Source organism: Pseudorasbora parva, chromosome 5 (assembly GCF_024679245.1).
Source record: "Pseudorasbora parva isolate DD20220531a chromosome 5, ASM2467924v1, whole genome shotgun sequence".
In the NCBI taxonomy this organism is placed as follows: domain Eukaryota; kingdom Metazoa; phylum Chordata; class Actinopteri; order Cypriniformes; family Gobionidae; genus Pseudorasbora; species Pseudorasbora parva.
Window position 1 is genome coordinate 49636809 of NC_090176.1, and position 27002 is coordinate 49663810.

At 40.3% G+C, this 27002-nt stretch overlaps 1 protein-coding gene across 3 annotated transcripts in view; it reads right to left on the minus strand.

The window, feature by feature from the left end:
- Nucleotides 1–960: 960 nt before the first annotated feature.
- The window catches only part of trpm2 (transient receptor potential cation channel, subfamily M, member 2), a 77067-nt gene continuing 51025 nt past the window's right edge, over nt 961–27002 (minus strand). For 2 of the 3 annotated variants that reach the window (XM_067444630.1, XM_067444629.1), the window contains exons 26-36: nt 25959–26091; nt 22207–22294; nt 21744–21831; nt 17327–17475; nt 17188–17240; nt 13081–13110; nt 12897–12983; nt 12607–12685; nt 12344–12445; nt 5222–5338; nt 961–1963 (exon numbers count right to left, since the gene is read on the minus strand). In XM_067444630.1, the coding sequence (XP_067300731.1) occupies nt 1838–1963; nt 5222–5338; nt 12344–12445; nt 12607–12685; nt 12897–12983; nt 13081–13110; nt 17188–17240; nt 17327–17475; nt 21744–21831; nt 22207–22294; nt 25959–26091 (1052 nt within the window). In that variant the 3' untranslated portion in view covers nt 961–1837. The remainder of the gene's footprint in view (nt 1964–5221; nt 5339–12343; nt 12446–12606; nt 12686–12896; nt 12984–13080; nt 13111–17187; nt 17241–17326; nt 17476–21743; nt 21832–22206; nt 22295–25958; nt 26092–27002) is intronic. The other variant, XM_067444631.1, reaches the window with a different exon arrangement.

Here is a 27002-nt window from a genome sequence, read left to right on the forward strand (position 1 = left end):
CTGCTGTCGACGATCAGAGAAATTTCCGCGCACATCTTGAAAAGCGGATGTTTTGGAAAGTTCTGCACAAGTGTTTGTGGCATCTAGTGGTTTAAAGAAGAATTAAATTAAAAGCACCTTTTACCCCAGTGCACCTTGTTGTGCCCTGTATTTAAAGGCGCTGGGAAGATGAATCTGTATTTAAACTGGGTCATTAATGTAGTAGAAATGTGAAATTATTTTTGAATTTGGTGTCTTCTAGACTGAGAAAAGACAGAAAATGTATTTTTGTCTCATGGGGATGAAAGACTACAATTCCCAGAATGCTTCGCTGCCCTGTGAGGCCATTCTTAAAGCCACCGCTACTGGATTACTGTGACTGAGTTGGAGAAGACACTACAATTAAAAACTGAACGTGTCTGTTCAATATAATGAGTGAGTCACCGCGCGAGTATCACAGCACTGAGCACTAACTGCAGGAGTCAGATAAATGAGCTGATGAGGTCTCGTGATGAGAGCTGAGGTAATCGCGACTACACTCGCGGCATACATTCACAACGCGAGCTCAGTCTGGCGCGTTTCAGTTCATGCCTTTGCAAGCTTAACTTTCATAGAAATTAATTTGAGAAGTTAAAAGACTTACATTGCTCACCATAGCTCCGTTTAAATGAGTGCCTGCAGCTGCGAGCTGAGCTGAGAGTAATCTCCCATCCCCCATGCGCAGATTCAAAACATGCGGAAATGGCTCCCTCTGCTGGCTGTAGTCTTTAGCCTTTGGCCAAACATTCCTCCTATGATGCAAATATCGTCAATTTGCATCATGGGAGGAATTTTTCCAGAAATAAAATATTGCATCAAAGCAAACCACTGTAATTTAATCAATTAAATTTCTGCATTAAGCAAACGCTTTATATACACCTGCAAAGTAGCCAGGAAAATACAATAAACACACCTTTATTGTTGCATATGCCAATATGCACGTTATTCATCATGTTTTATTCAGTCTTAATAGTTTTAACAGTGCAGATACAGCATTTAGGTCACAAACCTGAGTCAACTTATATCAATATATTCTAATATTTAAGGCATTTCATAATTGCTTGTAAAATGCAGATGAATGTTTTATGTGAAATAACACAAACTCATCTTCCTGCTGACATCCCACAATGCAATGCAGCCTAATCCTCTATGACCGTAACGCCTGGTCAGCACTGAACTGTACATGAATCAATGGCTTTCGCACTGCCACATGAAGCACTCAAATATGTACAGAGTATTATTTTCTTTACACATCCATAGATTCAATTACTTATTTCCAGTTAACTGCTAAAATTTGTATTGTAAATATATTTATTATTTAAATTGCTGTGTAATAGGTGGTATAAATAATGTAGAGCTCATTTTAGCAACATAAAAGTCCTCAACTTCACTCTGGAGCTACACTATTCCTTACATCTTTATATGTGCAAACTAAGCACTTGATTGACCGGCATTTATATTTTAAAATGCAACCACATTCAAATTCATATTGACCCAGAAATCGAAACTTATGTCCAAAATTACTGATAAATACAATAATAAAACACATTCAACATACCATATGTGTGAGGCTGACGGTATGGCTTATGGTTTGTACAAAAATCTGCATGAATGTGAGCAAATTATCTGGAGATAAAGGCACAATTAATTGCATCAAATGCAATCTGTTTGAGTGGCCCAAATAAAAAACCTGTCGTTATTCATGCAGTTCTGTTTGGTGGTGTTAGTAGCAAGGGAAATGGCACACCTTTAAAGACACGTAGTGTGTTTATGCCCATCATTTTGGTCATAGCATGTGTGTGTGTGTGTTTACTGAGGATCAAAAGTGTGTGTTGTGAAGTTGTGCTACATGACGTAGAGCCTCTCGCTGGTATGGACACACACACGCGGTGCTGCTCACTTCCCGCCACTTGAGCGGATGATGAGATGACGCCGAGCTCTCAACCTGCAGCAAAAACAAAGACAGCTTGAATTGCTCCGACACCCAACGAGAGCTGAAATACTGCCACTAATGCACTAAATAAAAAACACTTATGGAGCGCTGTGGCTGCACAGAACATAAAACTCAATGTGCTTGGGATGTTTTATGTCTAACGAGACAGGATCACAGTCGGGAGCATTATGAGATCCTAACATTTATTCTTTAGTCTGCACACTTTAAACTGGGAAATCCAACAGTTCATGCAAAGCATGTGTTACCTTAGCCACAGTCAAAATCTGCTAATGGGTTAATAATGGAACAACTATGGTTTTAAAAAGGGATTTTTCTCTATTATTTACAACAGAATCAGCATTTTCATGGGTTTCAAATAAATAAATAAAAAAAAAAAAAAAAAAAAAAAAAAAAAAAATATATATATATATATATATATATATATATATATATATATATATATATATATATATATATATATATATATATATATATATATATTTGTAATAAGAGAATAAAAACAACTTTTCAGTTTTTTTTTTTTTAAGTCAACGAATTTGTAAGAACTGAATGTAAAATGTTTGACAAATCTCTGAGTAACATGTAATTAACTGAAGCCATGAAATAACTCCGCAACTACACAAAAGACGGTTGCATATCCACTGTAAAGGTTTATACAAATCCTTTCATCTAAACGGCACGAGACTTTGTGACTTCTTCTCTTGCTATACTTGTGTGGAAATGGCAAATGAGCTGATAAGTGGTCCCCTGCTGCCTTCTACTGGTTATAATGGCAATTTCAAGTCATTTTCATGTTAAAGTAGTGCTGTCAATGGATAAAAAAAAAAAAAAAAACGATTTTTTTTGTAATTAAACAGTGTTAAAACATCAGCTTTTAAAAATATTTTAATATTGTAATAATTTCACAGCAACTAATTACAAATTATTCATCACAAAATGTGTGATTAATTGCGTTATTACGTACATTATTAAATGGATGTTTTTATCCATTGACAGCACTACGTTTAACATGAAAATGACTTGACATTGCCATTATAACCAGTAGATGACAGCAGAGGACCACTCATCAGCTCATAAGATTTTTATATTGTAATAATTTCACAGTTACTAATTACAAAGTAATGTAAAAACAACTTAAATACAGTATCTTTTGAATATTTGTTGTAAAGGCCAGTACCACTGATACTAAAACTCCTACTGATAATTAAAAGCTGTATATCAATTTCAAGTGAACTTAAAACAATCTTCAGATAAACCCATTATAATAATGTCATTTACCTGTGGCCTATACCTACCTGTCGAACAGAAATTAAATAATTGACGTTATCAAACTGTCTGCACTACATACATTTTAAATTAAATATAGAATAACTACTTTAATCACGCCCACCAATCCAACACTCTCCTTTGACTTTGTATTGGGTGAAGCGTCTCCTTGTTATTTCTGACTTATAACAAAAAACTGAACAGCTGATATGACAACATGTGCAGCAAACAAGCTAAAAAACCCAGAACCAAAAACCTTGAAGTTTTTATAAGCTGTTGACCCAAAAAAACAAGTGTTTTAGGACACAAAAGTGGGACATGTTATATTACACTGAGAGCTATGCCCCCTGGAAGGGAACGTATCAGCGACAGGAAATATAACATAAAACTGACATTTGGATATTTGACAACATGTTTACTGCACACGCAGGCATACTAAGACATACTGAGTGTCCGGATCCCAAAACTGACCCATTCTTCCTGCTAAAGCTTCACGTCTTATTGCCTGAATCCACTTTTGTCTCCTTAAACACTCGTTTTTTTGGGTCAACAGCTTATAAACACTTAGTTCTGTGTTTTTTAGATTGTTTGCTGTACACCCTCACCCTGTCACACAGCAGCTTTTAGACATTGTTCTGTGTTTTGTTATAAGTCAGAAATGACAAGGCGACCACTTCATGCAATAAAAAGTCAATAGATGTATTTTTTTTTCAGAGTGGGCGTGGCCTAAATGCGCTCTGTCTCCATGATAGACCCTACAAATCATAGTTTGTCAACTAATCAACTTGACAAATCAACTTGACAGGTGTTCTTTATAAAATTGTAGTTTAAAATATTAAGGCAGCTTTCAAAGTTTGATAAAATGTTTAGTTTTCCAATAAAAGATGATGACAATTTGTTTTACATTTAATTCCAGATTCTATTTCTTTAGAATGAGCGGTTTCTATCTACACACACCTCGTGCTTCCTTACTATAGACAGTAAAAGAAATGGACAGAGTGACCCCATTGACGTCAACGGCGAAATAATGAAGTCAACCTAGGGGCGCTCACTTCCTGATGGCTGAGCGAACTGCACAGACTCAGACTGAGCTTGACGACGTAGATGTGACGTGAGCCTCCTGTCGGACAGCTGTAGGCCTTCTAGTAGTTGTGGAAAGTGAAATCTGAATCACGTTGTTTAAATATTTTCTCCCGTTGCTTTTGGCTCACTATGGGCTTCTCCCCATTCTTCTTCCTTGACTTTATCAGACTTCATGTCTCCACGTCCCCCCGACTGTCTCATAGACAGTAAAAGATTGCCTGCGAGTGTCTCCTCAGGTCTATACGGTAATTTCTCAACTGTGCGACAAAGTCGCGTTGGTTATGACACAATCGTTAGCCTATTTTTACAAAAACAGCTTCTACGGGGCGATAGTGTAAGATACAAGGTAATGGAGCCTTTTATGCATTGTCGTGTTTCTTTAGAAATAAACAATGGACAAATGGAGTCTTTAAACGTCTCAGATGTAAAGTTATTCACTGTCAAAGTGACTCAAAAATGAATGGGAGTCAATGGGATGCTAACAGCAGGTGATGGCTTGGTTAGCAATGGCAGCCCCTAGGGGTGGAACGCTTTCCGAGCGCTAGATTACCCCCTTGTTCCTTACAGTGAAGTTGCCATTTTGCACCGCCATGTTTCTACAGTGGCCCTAAAGGGACAAACTTCTCTACAGAGCGCTAGTCACTCTCTGCTGTCTCAGACGACCACATCTTTGTCCTGTGTCAGCCACCGTAGCTTCTCTATGTGCTTCGAAAGGGAGGAGTGAGTGATTGCAATTAACAACGTCACCACTAGATGCCGCTAAAATGTAGCCCACCAGGGGATATTTACTTGGCTTTGACCATTTTTACTTGCATTTGGCTGTATTTTATTTATGGTTTAATTGAATCTATCATACCAGAAAATCCCTGAGATATGAGATAACAATGTTTTTCTACTCACTATGTGGTTTAGCTCTGCCATCAGCGGAGCATGTTTGTCACAGTGAAGTGTGATGATGGTGGTCTCCACCCAGGCATTATCAGTGTTCCTGCTGTCATCCACATAACCCTTATAGACCTGCACCAGAGGGGAAACACACGGCTTTAACTCAATACTCATGCTACTTTCTGGCCTTTTGCCATTTGATATACCAGATGTGCCAGTTGAGTGTTTTAACTAATAATATAGATAAATCAATAGACCCATATGGAGCAGACGTCACAGTTACGCCACTTGCAGTTGTGAGCAAAATAGCGTAATAAGTGGAGGAAAATGAGCAAAATCCACAGAATAAGAGAAAAATGTTTTGTTGTGCCTTTGTATGTCAGAAATGCAAAAAATAGTCTTTTTCTATTTGTATAGCATCCCGTCGTTGAAGACGCCCTTTGAAGCTACACTTCACAGACTGGACTGATGAAACCTGCAATGATTAGTCTACTATTAAAGCATTACTTGATGTAAACAGTAAGTCTACATAATATTCACATATGCAGTTTATAGCAGACATACATACACAGCAGTACAGCATGAAATAATACAAAAAAAACCTATAACATTTGACATAGCTAACTTTTAAAGGAACAGGTCGACTTTTTGGGACTTAAGCTTATTCGGCTTATCCCCCAGAGTTAGATAAGTCCATACATATTAGGGATGCAACAATACAGTTAGTCCACGGTTCAATACACACCTCGGTTTTTAACCACCATTTTTCAGTTCGGTTCGTTTTTTTGCTATTCTATTCTTAGGCGACAGGAACAGAAAAAGGTTAAAGAGAAATGTTTTAATTGTAATACTCTTTATTTATTTTACTTAAAAGACTTGAAAACCCTTACTTAAACTTAAACTTTACTTAAAAAACCCTTGTACACATTCCCAGTGTATTGAATAATATAAAATAAAAATATATATACAGATTTACAGTGGCAGAGATGTACAGTAGCATTTAAGTATGAAATTGAATTAATAAATGTAGGCTTAAATTAAAACTACATAGTCTTCAATATACAACATTGATTAAAAGCTACTGTATTAAAGGTCTTTTTTTAGAGGTGAACTGTCCCTTTAAGGACTAGGCTGCGCTGCTGTCAATTGAAGACCTGCTCACATCTCATATACACGCGATTTTACTTTCCCTTTAGACATAACTGACTGTGTTTATATGTTAACCTTGTGTGTATTTGACAGTATTAGTGCAGTAAGACTGTCCAGTAATCACGTGTGTTTGACATACGATTAGTGCGCGCGCTCAATGTAAAACAGTGCTTGCGCACGCAAATTAAATGTTTTAACACAAGGCTTTAAAACATGGGTAAACACCCCCTAACTTTAGTGCATATGATTGGATATTTGCTCACATCAGCGAAATAGCTCGCTCATTATAACATATCAGCGAGCTGAAATAAACTGAGAGAAAAATTTAAAACGGAGAGAAATGGAAATAATTAATGAAATGCAAAACCGAACCGTGAATGCCGTACCGAACGGTTCAATATTATATTGAGTATTGTGGCATCCTGTAACGGATTCACAGAGGCAGGATTCAAAAGCAAGTAATTCAGTTTATTTGACGGATAGTGTCACAGAAGTCAAAACTCAGAACAGTGAAGAAGTCCGGATAAGACAGAGCAGTGAGAGAGGCTCTGTTGGCGACACGGGCAGGCTGTGAGCAGCTGTGACTCGGGAGGTCGGTACAGGTAATCCGGGAAGGGATCCAGCGTTTCACGGAAGGGGGAAACGACAACCAACACGGAGACACAAGGGGAAACATCCAACAACGCTCTGACAAAGACAAGAGAGAAACAGAGAGACTAAATAGGGTGAAGGTGATGAGTTGCAGCTGGTGCAGGTGATCAGCCACAGGTGCGTGATGAGCCAATCCCAGGCTCCGCCCTCACCTACATTCAACACGCACCCAAGAGTGAGACAGGGAATCCATGAACCGTGACAGTACCCCTCCCCCTAGGAGCGTCCCCTGACGCTCCCAGCCGACCTTACCTGTTGATTGTAATCATCAATAAGGGAGTGATCCAGAATGTCCCTAGCAGGAACCCAACTTCTCTCCTCCGGACCGTAACCTTCCCAGTCCACCAAGTACTGGAAACCGCGTCCCCTCCGTCTAGAATCCAGAATGCGATTAACCGAATAAGTTGGTTCCCCATCTACGAGTCGCGGCGGTGGGGGAACCGGGACTGGCGGATTAAGGTGGGAGTGAAAAACAGGTTTGATTTTGGATACATGGAAGGCGGGATGAATCCTCCTGTACGCCGGAGGGAGTTTGAGGCGGACTGTCACCGGACTAATGATCTTGGTGACAGTGAACGGGCCGATAAATTTGGGAGCAAGTTTATTCGATACGGAGCGGAGAGGAATGTTCTTGGTAGAAAGCCACACTTTTTGACCGACGACGTAAACGGGAGGCTTAGACCGGTGGCGATCGGCTTTAGCCTTGGTGCGCGCTCCCACCTGGAGCAGAGTCTCACGGGCTCTGGTCCATGTGCGATGGCACCTCTGGATAAAGGCGTGAACAGAGGGGACCGCGACCTCGGAATCCAGACTAGGAAAAATAGGTGGCTGGTAACCTACACTACACTCAAATGGCGAAAGGCCCGTAGATGATACTGGTAACGAGTTATGAGCGTACTCAACCATAGAGAGTTGCTGGCTCCAGGATGAAGGATTCTTGGATACCAAACATCGCAACACTCTCTCCAGATCCTGATTGGCTCTTTCGGTCTGACCGTTGCTTTGGGGGTGATAACCCGAAGACAGACTAACCGTGGCTCCTAGTAATTTACAAAACTCCTGCCAAAATTTGGACACAAATTGGGAACCTCTGTCGGAGACCACGTCCATCGGGAGGCCATGTAACCGAAAGACGTGATCTACTACAGATACCGCTGTCTCCTTGGCTGAGGGTAATTTGGGCAAGGGAATGAAATGTGCTGCCTTCGAGAATCGGTCCACGACGGTCAAAACGACCGTCTTGCCCTGGGAGGGCGGGAGGGCGGTAACAAAATCTAGAGCGATGTGGGACCAGGGTCTCGAAGGAACAGACAGCGGCTGAAGTAACCCCTGGGGAGGTTGGTTAGATGTCTTACCAACCGCACAGACCAAGCAAGCCAAAACGAAACTGCGAATGTCGCGAGCCATAAGTGGCCACCAAAATCGTTGCTTTATTAAACTGCAAGTGCGGTTTACCCCTGGATGACAGGCAATGTTGGAGCAGTGACCCCATTTGAGGACCTCGGATCTTAACCCCTCCGGAACGAATAAACAACTCGGTGGGCCGCCGGGCGGGGGTGTTACCCCTTCTAAGGCCACTTTGACCTTCGATTCGATCTCCCATGTGAGTGTAGAGATAACTATCTTCTCTGGCAAAATACACTCGGGAGTAACCGGGCGTTCGGAAGCATCAAAAATACGAGATAAAGAGTCGGGTTTGATGTTTTTAGACCCGGGGCGGTACGAGAGAACAAAGTCAAAACGTCCGAAAAAAAGTGCCCACCGAGCCTGCCTGGAGTTGAGTCTTTTAGCAGATCTAATATATTCAAGGTTCTTATGATCCGTCCATACAATAAAAGGTACCCCCGACCCTTCAAGCCAATGACGCCACTCCTCCAACGCTAACTTGACGGCCAACAACTCTCTGTTACCAATGTCATAATTGCGTTCGGCAGGAGAAAGACGATGGGAGAAAAACGCGCACGGGTGCATCTTGTCATCTGAGGGAGAGCGCTGTGAAAGAACCGCTCCTACCCCCACCTCTGACGCGTCGACCTCTACCACGAACTGACGTGTGGAATCAGGGGCGACTAAGATGGGAGCCGAAACAAAGCGGCTTTTGAGTTTGGCGAATACAGCCTCGGCTGTATCGGACCACCTGAACGTCGTTCGGGGAGAGGTCAAGGCAGTCAGAGGTGCGGCTAGTTGGCTGAAATTGCGAATAAAACGCCGATAGAAATTGGCGAACCCCAGAAACCTCTGTAGGGCCTTACGGGAATCTGGACTTGGCCAATCCATCACAGCCTTAACCTTGTCGGGATCCATGCGCATTCCCTCCGATGACACGATGTACCCTAAAAAAGGAACAGACTGTGCATGAAAAGCGCATTTCTCCGCCTTGACAAAAAGCCCATTCTCTAGCAACCTCTGAAGCACTCGTCTGACGTGTCGAACATGTTCCTGGAGAGACGAAGAAAAAATCAAAATGTCATCCAGGTAGACATATATGAATTGGTCGACCATGTCTCTCAACACATCATTGACGAGTGCCTGGAAAACCGCTGGGGAGTTGGAAAGGCCGAAAGGCATGACCAAGTATTCAAAATGCCCCCTGGGGGTGTTAAATGCGGTTTTCCATTCATCCCCCTCCCTGATGCGAACCAAATGATAAGCGTTACGTAAGTCCAACTTCGTGAAGACGGATGCTCCCTGTAACCTCTCGAAAGCTGAAGACATCAACGGCAAAGGATAGGTATTCTTTACCGTGATGTTATTCAGCCCTCGGTAATCAATGCAAGGTCGCAGAGAACCATCCTTCTTCCCCACGAAGAAGAACCCCGCCCCCGCTGGAGAAGAGGAAGGGCGGATGAATTTGGAGGCTAGAGAATCAGAAATATATTTCTCCATGGCCTCCCTCTCTGGAATAGAAAGAGAGTATAGTTTGCCCTTAGGCGGAGACTTACCTGGGAGTAAATCTATAGCACAGTCATAGGGACGATGCGGAGGGAGAGAAGCAGCTCGGGACTTACTGAACACTTCCTTCAGGTCGAGGTACTCCGGAGGCACGTTAGACAGATTCACCGTCTCACTCTGAAAAACAGAACGAGAAACAGACGAACAAGCAGACACCAAACAAGACTCATAACATTTATCACTCCACGCAGACACAGAGTTTTGTCCCCAGTCAACCCTTGGATTGTGTAACTCCAGCCAAGGGTGACCGAGGACAACGGGAGCCAAAGGGGAGTCCAGGATGAAAAATGAAATGCGTTCGGTGTGGTTGCCGGAAGTGATCAGTGTAAGTGGTTCAGTGGTGAATGAAATGTCAGGGAGAACTTGTCCGTTGAGTGCGTTGACAGAGATGGTGTTCTTGAGTGCAATGGTGGGTATGTTAAGTTTGTGAGCAAGGGCAGAGTCAATGAAGTTACCTTCCGCTCCCGAGTCGAGGAGGGCGAGGCTGGAATAATCCTGAGCTGCCCACAGCAATCTCACCGGGAGGAGAGTGGAGGATGAGGTCTTTTCCACGGAGATCCCGCCCGACAGTAGCCTTCCTTTTACCGCCGGGCGTGGTCTTTTACCGGGCAGGAGTCTAGCAGGTGTCCGTTCCCGCCGCAGTACAGGCAAAGACCACGGGATCTCCGTCTCGCCTTCTCCTCCCGGGAGAGCCGAGCTCGACCCACCTGCATGGGCTCCGGGTCGAAGGTGTAGCTGACCGCATCCGTAGCGCTGGCCTGAGGGCATTCGACACTCCCATGCTGAGGCTCCATCCTGGACCTCAGCCGACTCAGACGAGCGTCCACCCTCAAAGCAAGATCAATGAGACCGTCAATCTTCTCCGGAAGGTCGATGGCGAATATCTCCTTCTGGATGCGGTCAGCCAGCCCATGCAGGAACATGTCCCACTGTGCCTCCTCGTTCCACTTGCACTCGGCGGCCAGGGTGCGGAACTCGATGGAATAGTCCGAGACCGAGCGGTTACCTTGGCGGAGCTCTGCGAGTTGACGTGCCGCTTCTCTTCCGGTCACCGCTCGGTCAAACACCCTTCTCATCTCTGCCGCCAGCGTCTGGAACGAGGAGCAGCAAGGATGTTGGTTCTCCCACACCGCCGTTCCCCAAAGTGCGGCTCGTCCGGAGAGCAGGGTGAGGACGAATGCCACCTTGGATCTCTCTGTGTTGAAAGTCTGCGGTTGAAGAGCGAAAAACAAGGAACACTTGGTAAGGAAGGCTCTGCAATAATTGCTCTCACCGGCATAATTCTCGGGGGTAGGCAGACGTGGTTCCGGTTGCCGCGATGCAGATGGTGTGTGGGGAATCGGCGGTGGGTCGGGCACAGTGGGACCGACGAGTTGTTGCATCTGTTGGGTCAGCTCGGCCACCCGTGCCACCAAGGTGTGTACTGCCTGTCCTGTGGCAGTTAAGTTCGCCTCCTGCTGGTCCAGTCTCTCGTTGCTGCTGGTCAGTAGGGCGTTGATACTCGCTGAATCCATGGTTGGTCAGAGCGTTCTGTAACGGATTCACAGAGGCAGGATTCAAAAGCAAGTAATTCAGTTTATTTGACGGATAGTGTCACAGAAGTCAAAACTCAGAACAGTGAAGAAGTCCGGATAAGACAGAGCAGTGAGAGAGGCTCTGTTGGCGACACGGGCAGGCTGTGAGCAGCTGTGACTCGGGAGGTCGGTACAGGTAATCCGGGAAGGGATCCAGCGTTTCACGGAAGGGGGAAACGACAACCAACACGGAGACACAAGGGGAAACATCCAACAACGCTCTGACAAAGACAAGAGAGAAACAGAGAGACTAAATAGGGTGAAGGTGATGAGTTGCAGCTGGTGCAGGTGATCAGCCACAGGTGCGTGATGAGCCAATCCCAGGCTCCGCCCTCACCTACATTCAACACGCACCCAAGAGTGAGACAGGGAATCCATGAACCGTGACACATCCCTAATACATACCATTCTCATCTCCATGCGTGCCATAAATCTGTCTGACACACACACTGCTAGCCTAAGCACAAAGACTAAAGGTAAGCGGCCCCAGCTAGTCTACTGCTTTAGTGACAAAATAACACCAACATTTTCCTATTTACATGTTGGTGTATAGTCACATTGTGTACTAAGACTGACGGAAAATGAAAAGCTGCGATTTTCTAGACCGATATGGCTAGGAACTAAATTCTCATTCCTGCGTGATAATCAGGGAACTTTACTGCAGTACCATGAGTGCAGCGGCGCAATGATATTACACACGCAGATATTCAAAGATAATATATGAAACTCGATGCGGTTCAAATCGATGTCTGTAATCATGTTTGTCTTTTAATCAGTAAAGTTGTGCATTATGCTGATTTATCTTGCTCACCTGTTCCCCAGCCTTTAGTTCAGACTTGGTCTTGTCATGTAACTTTTTACCCAGAATCCTCTCCAGTGTCTGTGGTAGAGGCTCATCAGGTTTGGCTGGGCCCTGCAAGAAAAAATGACTTAATACACAATATGCTAAGCATATCCAGAAAGCTTGCTTGTGGACAATATAGCAAATATGATTTTTATGCATAAAAAAGAAAATGCAACGATTCGCTATGTATATTCTGAAAATGTCACTTTTCATATTTAATCCATTCTCACCCCAGGAAGAGTCCCAGGCTTCTCTGCATCCTCACAAACGGAGAGAAACTCCAGCACTGTGTGTTCAGCATCACGCCATCTTTAAAACAAACAGAAAGCTCACGGGGATGAACTGAGGACACCAGATTAATACGATCTCTAATCTGCTATAATCTCATAAATGCGAGGGCCTGTGTGTGTTGTTTTAGGTGTATTCGGTTGTAAACTTCAATTTCATCCAATATGAGATTAGATTTTAATTCCAGCAGGAAGTGAAGATAGGGATTTTAATTCCAGTGTTGTATGTATACCTGGTGAAGATTGGGTGAAGAATGTGATTGGGGCCGAGGGATTTCAGAGCCCCTTTTCCCCGTATCCCAGTCCTTCCTTCTGGATTCCTGTAAAATCCGTTCATGAGAATCAATCAAATGCACTTAAATGCAAATTCCAGAAGGAGAATAAAGGCAGACATGAGATATATTTTGCTTTGCGTACCTGTACTTGTCTAAGACAGACTTGTCAGATCTGTACAGAGAAAAATGTGTTTTTATTTACAAAAAGCTTCACAATAACAGAGACAGAAAAAGGCATTTCAAGGTTTATAATGAGTCTTCAGCTCTTACAAAATCACAATTTTTAAACAAATGTAATATCACTCAATTAATGTTTTTACTCTAGATTTTTACAGTGTTTGGGGCATTTAAAGTTTTTCTTTAAATGCATATAGATTATTAAAAAAAAAATCTATTTAAATTCAATTTAAAAAGATCCACATGTCTCATTTTCATTTATTTACCATAACATGAACATACGTTTTTAGTCTTTTTTTGTTCAGTTTAGGTTTATGTTTAGATATTGTAAAATAATCTATATAACAATTTAAAAAAATATTTTTTTCAAAGTTTAGCATTTTTTGTACTGAAGTAAAAAAAATCTCAGTTGGACATTATTACATTCAAACATGAAAACAGTGTTATATATATATGTGTGTGTGTGTGTTTGTTGTATGTGTTTGCATTTGTTCTCAAGCATGGATGTGTTGTGGTGTAACTCCATTTCTGTGTGTTCTGCATTAGCTGATTTACTATGTAACAGAGTGCAACTTATGGCAGCCTATTTTTTTTTTTTTTTTAATGAGTGGTTTTGTGGGTTGGAGCTGTGTATGTGTGTTTTCTCCATCAGGGATGTGTTGTGTGGTATAGCCCATTCTTTTTATGTGTGTTTTCTGCAATTATGTAATAATGTAAATGTAAAAATATGTATTAATGTTTTAGTCCTGCTTTATATTAGGTGGCCTTAACTACTATGTACTTACATCAAAAAGTAAGTACAATGTACTTATTGTGTTTATATTATATTGCAAAACACTTGCTGATATTGAGATGGATACGGGTAGAGTTAGGGACAGGTGTGGTGTATGGGTAAGTTTAAGGGTAGGGTTAGATGTAAGGGAAGTGTCAACTGTGTAATTACAAATGTAGCTACATAAATTAATTACAGACGTAACTACATGCAGGTATCTTGAAAATGTACAATGTAAAAAAATGCATGTACACAATAAGTGCATTGTATCAAATGATTAATAACAATGTTAGTACATTATATTTAATATAATATAATGAGAGATATTACATTTGTTTGAAAAAAGTTTTCACATTTTATTGTCTGTGGTCTCTGGAGACCCCGAACATCCTGAGTGTGACTTTTTTTCATGCTAACATAAAACCAGATTTAATTCCAAAAAATATATTTTGTTTGTAGAGCTAGAAAGAGTCAACCACCATTTTAATTTCAGAAAACATTTGGGGTCAAAAAGACCCCAAACAGCTTATAAAAAGCAAAACCTTCTGGTGCGTTCAAGTCCTCTTGAGAAGTTCGTATTTACAAGTTGGAAAGTCGTAATTACGACGTCAGGTGCGTTCCAATCAGCAAGATGGCAATGTACCATTTATAAACAAAATTCAACATGATTTTTTAAATCTGCAAAATGGTGCATAAAGTATCGGTTGTGTTTTAACCAGATAAAAAGGTGCTGGTGATTCAATCATTATATATTCTATCGCAATTGTACAATACTATGGTATTTTGTACATGCAACTTAGATAAAAAATAATAATTTACCATTAATACAGATGCTGCATCCACTCGATGCATCTCGGAAACAATTGGGATTGAAGAAAATGTCATGTTTCCCACTCATAACTACAACTTTGCGGTGATGTTCATGTGCGTCCAACTTGTAAATACGATATTTCCGACATGACTGCATCGCAGTGTCGCCTTTCACTTTCAACTATATTTAAAGGTGCACTTGTAGCATTTTTGCAGTAAAATATCCAAAAACCACTAGGCCAGTGTTATATATTTTGTTCAGTTGCGTACCTACAATATCCCAAATGTTTCCAACTATTTGTAAACTGTGAGAAAATTGCTATTTTAACTAAGGACCGGGACGTGTCAGCGTTTGAGGGAGTCGCCTGTCAATCGTGTCATATCTGCGCTACCCTCGGTTTTATTTGGCAGAAGTGCTTTTCTCTTAGCAGTGTGAACAAGTGAACGAGTAACATCATAACATCATTTTAAACACATTTAAATGTATCTAATATGATAAACAGAGCTGCTTTACCTTATAATCATAACCGGAAACGCGGAAGTGCGGGAGCTTGGCGAATGTGTCCCGTCCCGGCATAATAAAAGTCCCGGTGCTCGCAAGCCGTGTGCTTGTTTACCAATCGCTCCAGCGGCCGTGCTCAGCTCCACAACACTCGGATTAAAGCCCTGCATTTATGCCCGAGCCCGACGTGCCCCGACTTTTTTACGCCCCTCGGGCCGGGCTTCGGGCCAATTTTCATGTCATACCTAAAACGCGGGCCGGGCTTCGGGCCTTTTTATAGGCTTCTCCTTCGTTTTATATTTATTTTATCAATTAAAAGGAACAATGAATTCTGCGCTGGTGGAAACAACACGAGACCATAATAGCTAACGCAACTGTTAAGATGGCTCGCACAGTGTTCAGAGCATAGGTTCAGAGTCCGCGCCAGCAGCAGCAGCTTGCGTTTCTTCCTGCACGGAGACACACTGCAAGCGTGGTGTGAGCATGGCGTTTCTGTTGCGTGTCATCCGCGGGGCGTCTGGTGCTATTAATGTACAGGGAAGCCCTATACTTCATGTTAAATATAAATATATTGCCTATTGATACAGCAAAGACAACTTCGGCAGTAGCCGGCCCATGCCATATCCATGGTATTGACGGCAAAAGGCTACAGAATAATTCGTTCTGTATTGACTGGTTTAATATTTCAAAATCGATAATTAGGCTATGTTGTCTTTTATTATTACAATTAGGCCTATCTGCATTTATGTTAACCTACAGACTTTCAAACATTATGTCATTATGTGTCACAATGTTTTATGGGCTATATGTTGTAGTCAGATAGATATGATGGTGCTGCAACACGCATCGCCGCAAATGACTAATGCAAGCCAACGCAAATGGCCGTAAATGAAACTTAAAATAAGTCTAAGATAGTCAAAAACACCATCATCTTCAATAAAAATGAATGAGATGAATGAGATCATTATCTTACCAGTGCGTCGCGCTCTCTTATGTGGTATTTGAATCTGAAATAAGCTGCTGAATAAAATGCATCTTAATCTTTTGCTTCCGTTGCTGTAAACTCCGTTAAATGAGCATATACCCCGGGAATTGAAGATGGGATTTATATTCATTTGCGTAGGTGTAAGGTAGGCTATAAGACAACCTGCATGTGCTTTTTTTATTTTATTTGTTTAGCTCCGTTTGCGAGAGCCGCGAGCAGAATCAGCCTGCCCCAGCTCGTCAAAAATGCCTTTTAGGCTACTGGTGGTAATAGTTGGCGAAATTAACTAACATTGTGATGCTTGAAGTGTTTTATGGATTTTATTATAGGCAAGACAAGTCAAGAGTTGATTTGAGAGACTAAAATAATTAAATATGCGGTTAACTCACTGTCGGCCGCTGGCCGCTTTTGGTCGTCACTTAAAAAAATTAAAACTTTAATTTAACAAACCAAAAAATGCTCTAAACATTTTTCTAAATTAACATAATAAAGAAACGAAACGAAAAATAACTACTTTGACATTTAAAACAAAACAGAACTATTTTAATGGCTGCAACAATGTAAAAAAAAAAAAAAAAAAAAAAAAAAAAAAAAAAAAAAAAAAAAACGGGCTCCAGTCGGACTCGGGCCGAGAATTTTGATAAGCTGTCGGACACGGGCCGGGCTAGGGCCTCAGCGTCTCGGGCCCGGGCCGGGCTAGGGCCTAGATTTGAGGCCCGTGCAGGGCTCTAACTCGGATGCTCTGCTTCACTACAGTAACGTTAATAACTGCATCCATGAACGTGATTTCTGCCCGAGTCCTATTTCCCACCAGCTGTGAGGTGAAGACCACATGTTCCTGCGCTCAAACTTTGCGTCATCAAACTACGCCTTTGTTTAGAACAGGCACCCTCTAGTGGACGGAAAGTTGCATAGTGCACCTTTAATAGTGGATCATATTTTCACAAGACTATATTGCTGATTTGATTAATTGTGCCGCTCTATTTTTCAGTATAAAACTTACTCGCTGCTGTCCTGTTGATTGAAAACTGGGGGAAGATACGCAGTGAAGTTAACCTAAAAGAGCAAAACATTTGAGAGATAAGACAAACAATATAACAGAATGCTGTTATAAAATATGTGGTATAATTCATATCAGGCACCTCCCAGGACACCTTCTCCTCAGGCACAGGAAAGCGTTTGACGGTACTGCCGGGATACTGAAGCTGACGTGCAAATGTGTGAGGGGCCGATTCGTCATCTGTCTCCTGTCCGCTAGAGTCACCATCGTCCCTGTCTGAGCTTTTACCTGCTGGAAAGACAGAGCTCTTGATCTGTAACGCAGCTAACAGAGAACGTTCTCACAATTAAGCTAATGCTCTGGCGAGTTATGAACAAACGTTCTTCCAGTCATATTAAAGGAACACTCCACTTTTTGTGAAAATAGGAACTGCTGAACTCCCCTAGAGTTAAAACGTTGTGTTTTACCGTTTTCAAATCCATTCAGCCAATCTCCGGGTCTGTAGGTAGCACTTTTAGCATAGCTTAAGCATAGATCATTGATTCAGATTAGACCGTTAGCTTCTCACTCAAAAATGACCAAAGACTTTCAATATTTTTCCTATTTAATACTTGACACTTTTGTAGTTACATTTTGTACTTTGTACTCAATAATAGCATTATGAACATTTTATTACAAAAATACTTTTTACAATATGTGCAGTTTTTATTTATTTATATTTAACATTATAAATATATAATTCCTTTTCTGAAATGTTTTAGTTGGATGTTCCTTTAACATTATTTAAATGTTTCGGAATGTTCAGAGAGCATTCAAAAGTAACATTCCCATAATGTTTGCAAAATTCTAAAATGGAATGTTTGCTTAAAGTTCGCATAACCAAGAAGAAATGTGTTGAGAACATTCAGAAAAAATTCTGAGTAAAAAACAACCCAATGTTGGGTCAAATATGGACTAACCCAGCGATTGGGTTGTTTTAAGCAAATATTTAACCCAACCGCAGGATTAAAACAACCCAATCGCTGGGTTAAAATCAGAGGTGGAAAGTAACGAATTACATTTACTCGCGTTACTATAATTGAGGAGTTTTTCTGTGTACTTTTACTTTTTTAGGTAGTTTTAAAAATCTGTAATTTTACTTTTACTTAAAGCTGCTGTCCGTAACTTTTTTTGTGTTCAAGATCTACAAAAATTATATAATGAGAATGTACAACATGAATCCATTTTCCAAACCGTGTTTTTGTCTTACCCTGAATCATTATGGTACACTTATAATAAGTATTTATATTGGGACTATTTCAGGCCAGACTGGTAGGTACCGCTGTGGAGGAGAGAAGACATAAACAGAGAGAAGCAGCACCGGCTGCAATGTTCTTCCACAAGATGCATGCAGTTCTGTTTATTAACCACTAGAGTGCAAAAAGTTACGGACTGCAGCTTTAAGCATATTTTGATTGAAGTATTGTATTTCGAGTAAAAATAACGTGGTGTTGTCCTGGAGGATATCAAATTTGTGCAAAATGTGGATGCAAATGAAGAAAAACATATAGAAGATGTTCGGGAACACAGCCCTCTGTGCAGATAAAGGTATGTTTATAACTTAAGGCCGATTGATTTCTCTGACACAGAGGGAATCCCGGTTGTGGCAAGCAGCGGGGCGAGGGACCGCGAGAGCGGGCCGGTGACGAATGGTAATGAGTACCAGCTGCGCGACACACCGGTCTCGTCTCGCGGCCAAGGGTGGGGAGCATAAAAGGAGGAGCAAATGGAGCGGAGGACGAGAGCGGACCAGGCCTGGATTTATGTTATGTTTTGTTTACGTTTAATTATGTGTGTGTGGGCAGTCGTCCGCGAGGGGCTGCCCACGTTTTATTATGTGTATGTATGTACGGTTTTACTTTCGTTTTGTTTATTTATTTTTACATAAAAAAGTTTTTTAAACGTTCGCCGGTTCCCGTCTCCTTCCTTCCCATCAAAGAACCTCGTTACACCGGTATCCAGTCATGAACATTAACTTTACTTTATAACGTAGAATTCACGTAATACACGCAAACTGATGGATGAACGAAAAACTCGAAAGTAGAGCTGTAGGCTTAGAATAAATCAAATCACGACATGGTCTGTGAATATTAAAGCACAAAGCATTGCTATATGAATATATGATCTGCTTGTTCTGTCTCTGTGAATGCTCTGCTCCATCTACAGGACTCTATTATTCTTAAACATTAACGAATTAATGATAAAAATAAGTTGGTAATCTAATTCATAATAATTTATTGACTTTAGTTTATTAGACATATTTTATTGAAATTTGAATAAATAAAACAAACAATGGTTTTAAGTTTGTTATAATAAAGCATTTGTTCAACCAAAAAAAAAAAAAAAAGACCAATTATCTTCATTCATTTAACATCATTTTAACTAGTGATAATAACCATAATATAATAACAGGTACAATAATAGTTTAATACCGTGATGTTTTCTGAGATAGTTGTCATATCGTGAAAATCTCATTCTATCACAACCCTACAGGGGAGAGTTAAAAAAGAAGTAACTAAGTAACTTTTACTCAGAGTACATTTTAAATGAGCTACTTTTTACTTTTACCTGATTACATTTTTAGGCCAGTAATTTTACTTGTACTTAAGTAAAATTGAATTGAAGTAACAGTACTAATACTTGAGTAGAATATTTTGTTACTCTTTCCACCTCTGGTTAAAATAACCCAATTGCTGGGTTAGTCAATTTTTGACCCAACATTGGGTTAAAACAACCCAGCATTTTTGTCTTTTGTGGAACATCATGCATTTAGACACTTTCCTTAAATAAAAAAAGACCTGAAAGTCTTAAAATCAGCACATAATCCGTGCATGTTCATTCAATGACAGATAAAAGTGGGTCTAACATACAATATTAATCTAAAATAATAAATTAATACTTTTTTTATTCAGCGAGGATTAGGGTTGGGAATCGTGAGAAATTTTCCGGTTCCGGTTCCGATTCCGCCTAACGATTCCGGTTCCGATTCCGGTTCCATTAAAATTATTAAACAAATAGTGGTAAAGGAAAAAGGCACAATACGCAACTTTAAACAATACTTTTTTGGGTTTATTACTTGCTCTCAAATGAATTTACAGGTTGGCAATGTCAAAAAAAAAGTCCTGTACTATACATATATTACAGGATTAATCGAGCCATATGGAATTTATGGAAATTAAAATAAACATGTTCAAATTTACACCTCTGAAATTGTCTTATTACATTTTCTCTCTCTGTTTTAGGGATGTTAACCGATGACCGTTTGACCGATGGTTGACCGTCAACGTTAACCGATCAAAGTTGTCGGTTAAAAAAAAAAAGTGATCTCTAAATTAGGCTATTATAGACAGTGGACTAAACGCTACTACAGTTAGCCATCTCATTCCAAAATCTTTTTGTGTGAAGTGAACATATCCCTCGCGCTCAATTTTTCATAACTCTCCTGTTTGTACTTAATAAACCAATAAAAACATTTGGCGCGAGGTCGCAGCGTTTGCGCGCTCACAAGGTTTGCAAAAAGTAAACAGTTAGAGCCAGAGCTGACGACAGTATGCAGCGTGCATTCTAAAGCGGCGTCTCTTCAGAGCTGTCATTTTCTTAAACGAGCCGCGGCAATGTTTCAAATGAGCTTCTAACACTAGACAAATGCCTTTATTTTCAACGCGATCACCTTGTACCCAAACCATTTCGAAACTAATGAGCCATTGTCCTCGGATTACAAACAAGCTCCTCGGCGCCGCGTTTGCGGGACTCGCGCTGTGGGGGATTTTAAAAAAGTGACGTGAGGGGAAAGGAGGCGGCAGCGCTAGGACAGTGTGTGAGTGTGAGTGTGTGTGTGTGTGTGTGTGTGTGTGAGAGAGAGAGAGAGAGAGAGCGGGAGCGGGAGCGCGGCTCGCGGCTATGCTACCAGCGCTTCGCACACACATTACACCAGAACCGTTTTCGGAACCGACACTCAGGAATTTCGCGCGGTTCCGGTATTTTTCAAAAATCAGTATCGGTTCTTCATAAGAACTGGTTCTCGGTTCCCAACCCTAGCGAGGATGCATTAAATTGATCAAAAGGGACAGTAAAGATATTTATAATGTTACAAAAGATTTCAATTTAATTTAATTTTTTACTTTTCACATCAGAGAATATGAATAATAATAATAAATGTTTCTTGATCATCAGATCCTCATCTGAGAATGATTAGAGAAGGATCATGTGACTCTGAAGACTGGAGTAATGATGATAAATTCAGCTTTGATCACAGGAATAAATTACACTTTACTGTATATTCACATAGAAAAGTGATTTTCAAATTATAGTATTTTTTCACAATTTTTACTGTATTTTTTTATTAAATAAATGCAGGCTTGAGGAGGATAAAACTTAATCTCATTGACCCCAAATGTTTTAAAAGTAGTGTATCTAAGTTCTCATTGCAAAAAAATGGGATTTGTGTGTCTAATGTTTAAAAAGACAGAACATATATGCAGTAAGTAAAGGCTGCATACATTTAAAAAGACTCCGCTTACTCATTAGAGGAGGCTGCATTTTGGATTTGCATCCCTGAGATTTCAGCGCATCTATAATCCATCGCAAAGCTTTGGCCGACTCCGAGACCTGCCAGAAGACAAGAGATTCACCATCTGACACTCACATTTGCTTTGACATGCTGCCTGAAAAAAATGAAGCTGACTGTGAAAGATTGTTTATGGTGTGTGTGTGTGTGTATGTGTGTGTGGGCATGTTTTTGTGACATATGAGGACACAAATGTGTATAACGCCATGGGTATGACACAGCTATTACAGGAGAGGTTGAAATATGAGGACATTACTTTCCCCACTTTTCAAAATGCTTATAAATCATACGGGATGAGTTTTTTTTTTCAAAAGTAAAAATGCAGAATGTTTCCTGTGATAGGTAGGTTTAGGGGTAGGGGCTGTGTGTGTGTGTGTGTGTGTGTGTGTGTGTGTGTGTCAGCGGCAGAACGACACCTGCTCTTCCAGCTTGGTGAGCCGCTTTGCCATGGTGGCAGAAACCATCTCCTGCTCCCGCTCCAGAAGTTCAGACATCACTCCAACCCTGAGAGGAAAACATGTTTAACCTTCATATGCATGAGAAATTATACATTCATGAGCTGAAATTCACAGCTTTTTTCACTTATAACAAAAACAGAACAATGTCTAAAATCTGATAAGTGACAAGGTGTGCAGCAAACAAGCTAAAAAACACACAACTATGTTTTTATAAGCCATCGACCACAAAAAACGAGTGTTTAAGGAGACAAAAGTGGATACAGGCAATAAGACATGAAGCTTTAGCAAGAAGAATGGATCAGTTTTGGGATCCGGACAGTATGTCTCAGTATGCCTTCGTGTATGGAGGACCAACCCTGCACAAATTAAAAATAAATAAATGAATGAATGAATAAGTAAATAAATGAATAAATAAATAAATATACACATATGTAAATTAATAAAAACAAAAATAGATAAATAAATGTGATAATAGGAAAATAAATAACAGAATAAACGACTTGATAAAATAAATATGATTCATTTTTAATCAAATACAATTTTGTATTATCTTTCTCTTAATTTATTATTTTCTGCTTTTATAAAAATATATATTTTTAACTTTTATTTATTTGTTAATTAAATTTAACATTTATTTTTTACATTTATTTTTCCCTCATGTATTTATTTTTACATTTATTGATCGATTGATTCATTTCTTTTTCTTTTCCCGTGTGCAACATGTAAATGAGGAGGGTGGTCCTTGTGTAGCTTCAGCACATCATTGGTTGAGAGCTCACCACAGTCTATGAAGCTCACGCACGCAGAATCAGACCAGCTGAGGAGAGTTGTCAGTAAATGACGGCCGCATAGTTCTTTCACTAAACAAACGTATCGATGTTTCCAACAGTTTGACCCATTGAGAGAAGTTCCAGTGGTCCTTATAGTAGTGATATTTATAGTAGTGATTTTGAACTCGACAGGTTTTAAGTTCAGCCTTTGCATGTGTATACTATGGTGGACGTTTCACTAACAGCTAACGTTAGAGAGTTGTGCTACTTAGCGAATGAAGTCGAAAACAAACAACGCATCAAATTACTGTTGTTAAAATTAGATGTGCTTATCGATGTTTTAGGAGAGTTATATTCCGATATGGATGTGGAGGTAAAGACTGAAATGTTGACACGCTGTAATAGACACGCTGCAAAACACTGTATGTCCCAGCACATTCAAAACCCGTGAGTCAGATGGTAATAAGGTGGGACGAGTCCATCGCACTTTCTTCTGATAAGTACCACTGGAACTTATCTCTCAATGGGTCAAACTGTTGGAAACATCGATACGTTTGTTTAGTGAAAGAACTATGCGGCCGTCATTTACTGACAACTCTCCTCAGCTGGTCTGATTATGCGTGCGTGATAGATAGACTGTGGTGAGCTCTCAACCAATGATGTGCTGAAGCTCCACAAGGACCGCCCTCCTCATTTACATGTTGCACACGGAAAAAGAAAAAGAAATGAATCAATCGATCAATAAATGTAAAAATAAATACATGAGGGAAAAATAAATGTAAAAAATAAATAAACGCATAAATATAAAAATAAATGTAAAAATAAATGTTAAAGCTACACTGTGTGATATTTCCCCCCATCTAGTGGTGTAAAGGTATATGACCACCCAGTGAGTATTAGTTTCTGTTCCTCTCAATTCCGATTTCGTTTTAACTCCTACGGTGGCCGATTTAGTCCAAGATTAAGATGGCTTCCAGTTCGACCGTGTTCATGACTGCCATCAAGTGTTAAAACGCGAAAAGCGAAGCTTGAATGTACGGGTATGTTCCTTTTTTAGCTAATGTACTTTCAAGATGGAGGGGCAACATGGCGACCAGCATTCGAACCCCTCACCCGTATGTATTTTCAATGGGATATTATAAACTTACGAAAATACTTTATTACTTGAAAGAAGTAAATATACATTAATGAGCACATATATTTTTGAAAGAACTAAGTGTTTTTAGCTAAGAATAAACTAAAAAAGTTACACAGTGTAGCTTTAAATTTACATTTACATTTTTACATTTACGCATTTGGCAGACGCTTTTATCCAAAGAGACTTACATTGCATTAAAGGTACACATCTTACATTATTGTCAATTCTTGCTTTCCCTGGGAATCGAACCCATGACCTTGGCGTTGCTAGCGCCACGCTCAACTGGTTGAGCTACAGGAAAGCCAAATTTAATGAACAAATAAATAAAAGTTAAAAAGATATATTTTTTTTAATAGCAGAAAATAATAAATTAAGGGAAAGATAATACAAAATTGTATTTGATTAAAAATGAATCATATTTATTTTATCAAGTTGTTTATTCTGTTATTTATTTTCCTATTTAACATTTCTTTATCTATTTTTGTTTTTATTAATTTACATATGTGTATATGTATTTATTTATTTATTCATTTATTTACTTATTCATTCATTCATTCATTCATTTATTTTTAATTTGTGCAGGGTTGGTCCTCCATATTCGTGTGCAGTAAACATGTTGTCAAATATCCAAATGTCAGTTTTATATATTATATTTCCTGTCTCTGATTACTTTCCCCTCCAGTGGGCGTAGTTCTCAGTGTAATATAACATGACACGCTCTGTCTTTAAATGCTAGTTTTTTGGGTCAGCAGCTTATAAACACTTCTGGGTTTTTTAGCTTGTTTTCTGTACACCTTATCTCATATCAGCTTTTAGACATTGTTCGTTTTTTTGTAATAAGTCAGAAATGACAAGGAGGCGGCCTCACGCAATAGAAAGTCAATGGAGACGGTTGGTTTGTGTTTATATTAATGAATATAATACTAAGCCCCTCCTCCTAACTTTTTAAGACCATCACTCCACCCTTCCTTATACTCTACACTAGCCTGGCGTGGTCATACTCAATTCTAGTCAGAATATGAGTCTGATGCTCCATTGGGCTGTAATTATGGGGCGTTTCAACCCAAACAGGAAAGACCTCAATTGGACAGACCTACAACCAATCAGAGCAACGAAGCGCCGCATTGTCAAATGTCAACAGAGCTCAACTGCACTGTGTTGCCAAGCCCACGTTTTTCCCCCGCGGGTTGTTTTCTATGTCCGCGGGTTGAAGCGACTATTATGTGATATATATAGACCCATGAGTGCGAATTTTAGCAGCAACCTTTCCAAAATAACTCACATTTTACCCCCTAAATGCCATTTTTTCCCCTGGAGAACCCCCCGAGAAGCTATTGTTTAGGGCTAGTAGTTGGCAGGTTTTGTTGTAAAAACTTGGCAACCCTGCACGCGCGCTGGAGTAAACGATCTTTGCCGGTGTTGTAAAAAAATAAAATAATTTAATGATACACAGAGTACTTACAGATGCAGATACAAACAAGCTCTCCGTTTAGGATTCGAACAAATATAATCGAAGCCCCTTTGATGACGTGATGATTACGTTACTGTTGATCATCTGTCCGTCATCGTCTAAAGCCCGCCCTGATGATTTCATCGGTCAGAACAGTTTCTGTTCGGGGATAATTACTCCTCTATGGAGCGAGGCCAGACCGAACTGCCCGACCTAAACATTTTGTGGGCGGGGCTAAATTCAGCTGGCATCCAGGCTAACTCTAAACACTTCATCAAATCAAATTTGGTTCTCAAACATATGAGCAGTTCTGTTTCATGCCCTATTTCAGTGTTGTGCTTCTCTGAGTTACTTCTCTGCGGTGTCCTGGATACGGTGCTCCACGCTCTGGCTCTCGTCCTGCCGTGTAGACGCCAGATAGTTGTCCTTCATGAAGGCCTCCCATGACAACAGCTCCTCTTCCTCAGTCTGCTCTAGTTGCTGCCCTGTGGAGAACCATGAACTTAAACCAGGGACTGAGACACTCACCACAGTTTTTTAAAGTGATCAAAATATCAATAGTACTATAAATAGTAGCTTTGTTCATGTAGCTCAAACAAGTAGAACTTGTGGGATTTGATTTTCAGGAAGTGCATGAACTGATAAAATGTAAACATTGAATGCAATGTAAGTGACTTTGGATAAAAGCATCTGCTAAATACATAAATGTAAATGCTATAGTGAGCCATGCAACAAAACAGGCAGTTTTGATGTTTTTAATTATATTGAGCTGCTCGTAGTGCTTCATGGTTCAAATCATGGAGTATAATGCTATTGAAGACTTTATTTAAAAAAAGTTAATAATACTGAAAATACTGAAAAATAAAAGGGGACAGATGCTAATGCACTCGATAAACTGGATCAGACTTTATGCTATTTTTACCCTATTTTAACGTTCTGAGCTCATGGTCTGAAGCTCACAGTGCAGGTGCATTTAAGGCGTGTCCGAATCCACTTTTGCTAGTTTAACACCTGGCGCATAGTCCAAAAGGGTCGTCCCTCATCTCTTAATGAGTCATGGGTGTGTTTTAGGCTTAGCATGCAATAAACCAATCAGAGTCTCATCTCCCTTTCCCTTTAAAAGCCAGTTGTACTCACACCAGCGGATTCACTATTTACATGAGGAATACAGACACCCTCAGCCTGACGAGTCATATTACTAACACACCCTTTAAATAACACAGAAATACTGCACTATTGATTTTAGAGCAGGTGTGTGTTGGTCAATGGTCAGTGGTTTTCAGTTCCTCACAATAGCAACGCTCCAATAATGCTCCTGAACACACCTGGATTAGACCAGACACCCATGGGTGAACACACACACACATTCTGATGGGTGAACACACACACACGCACA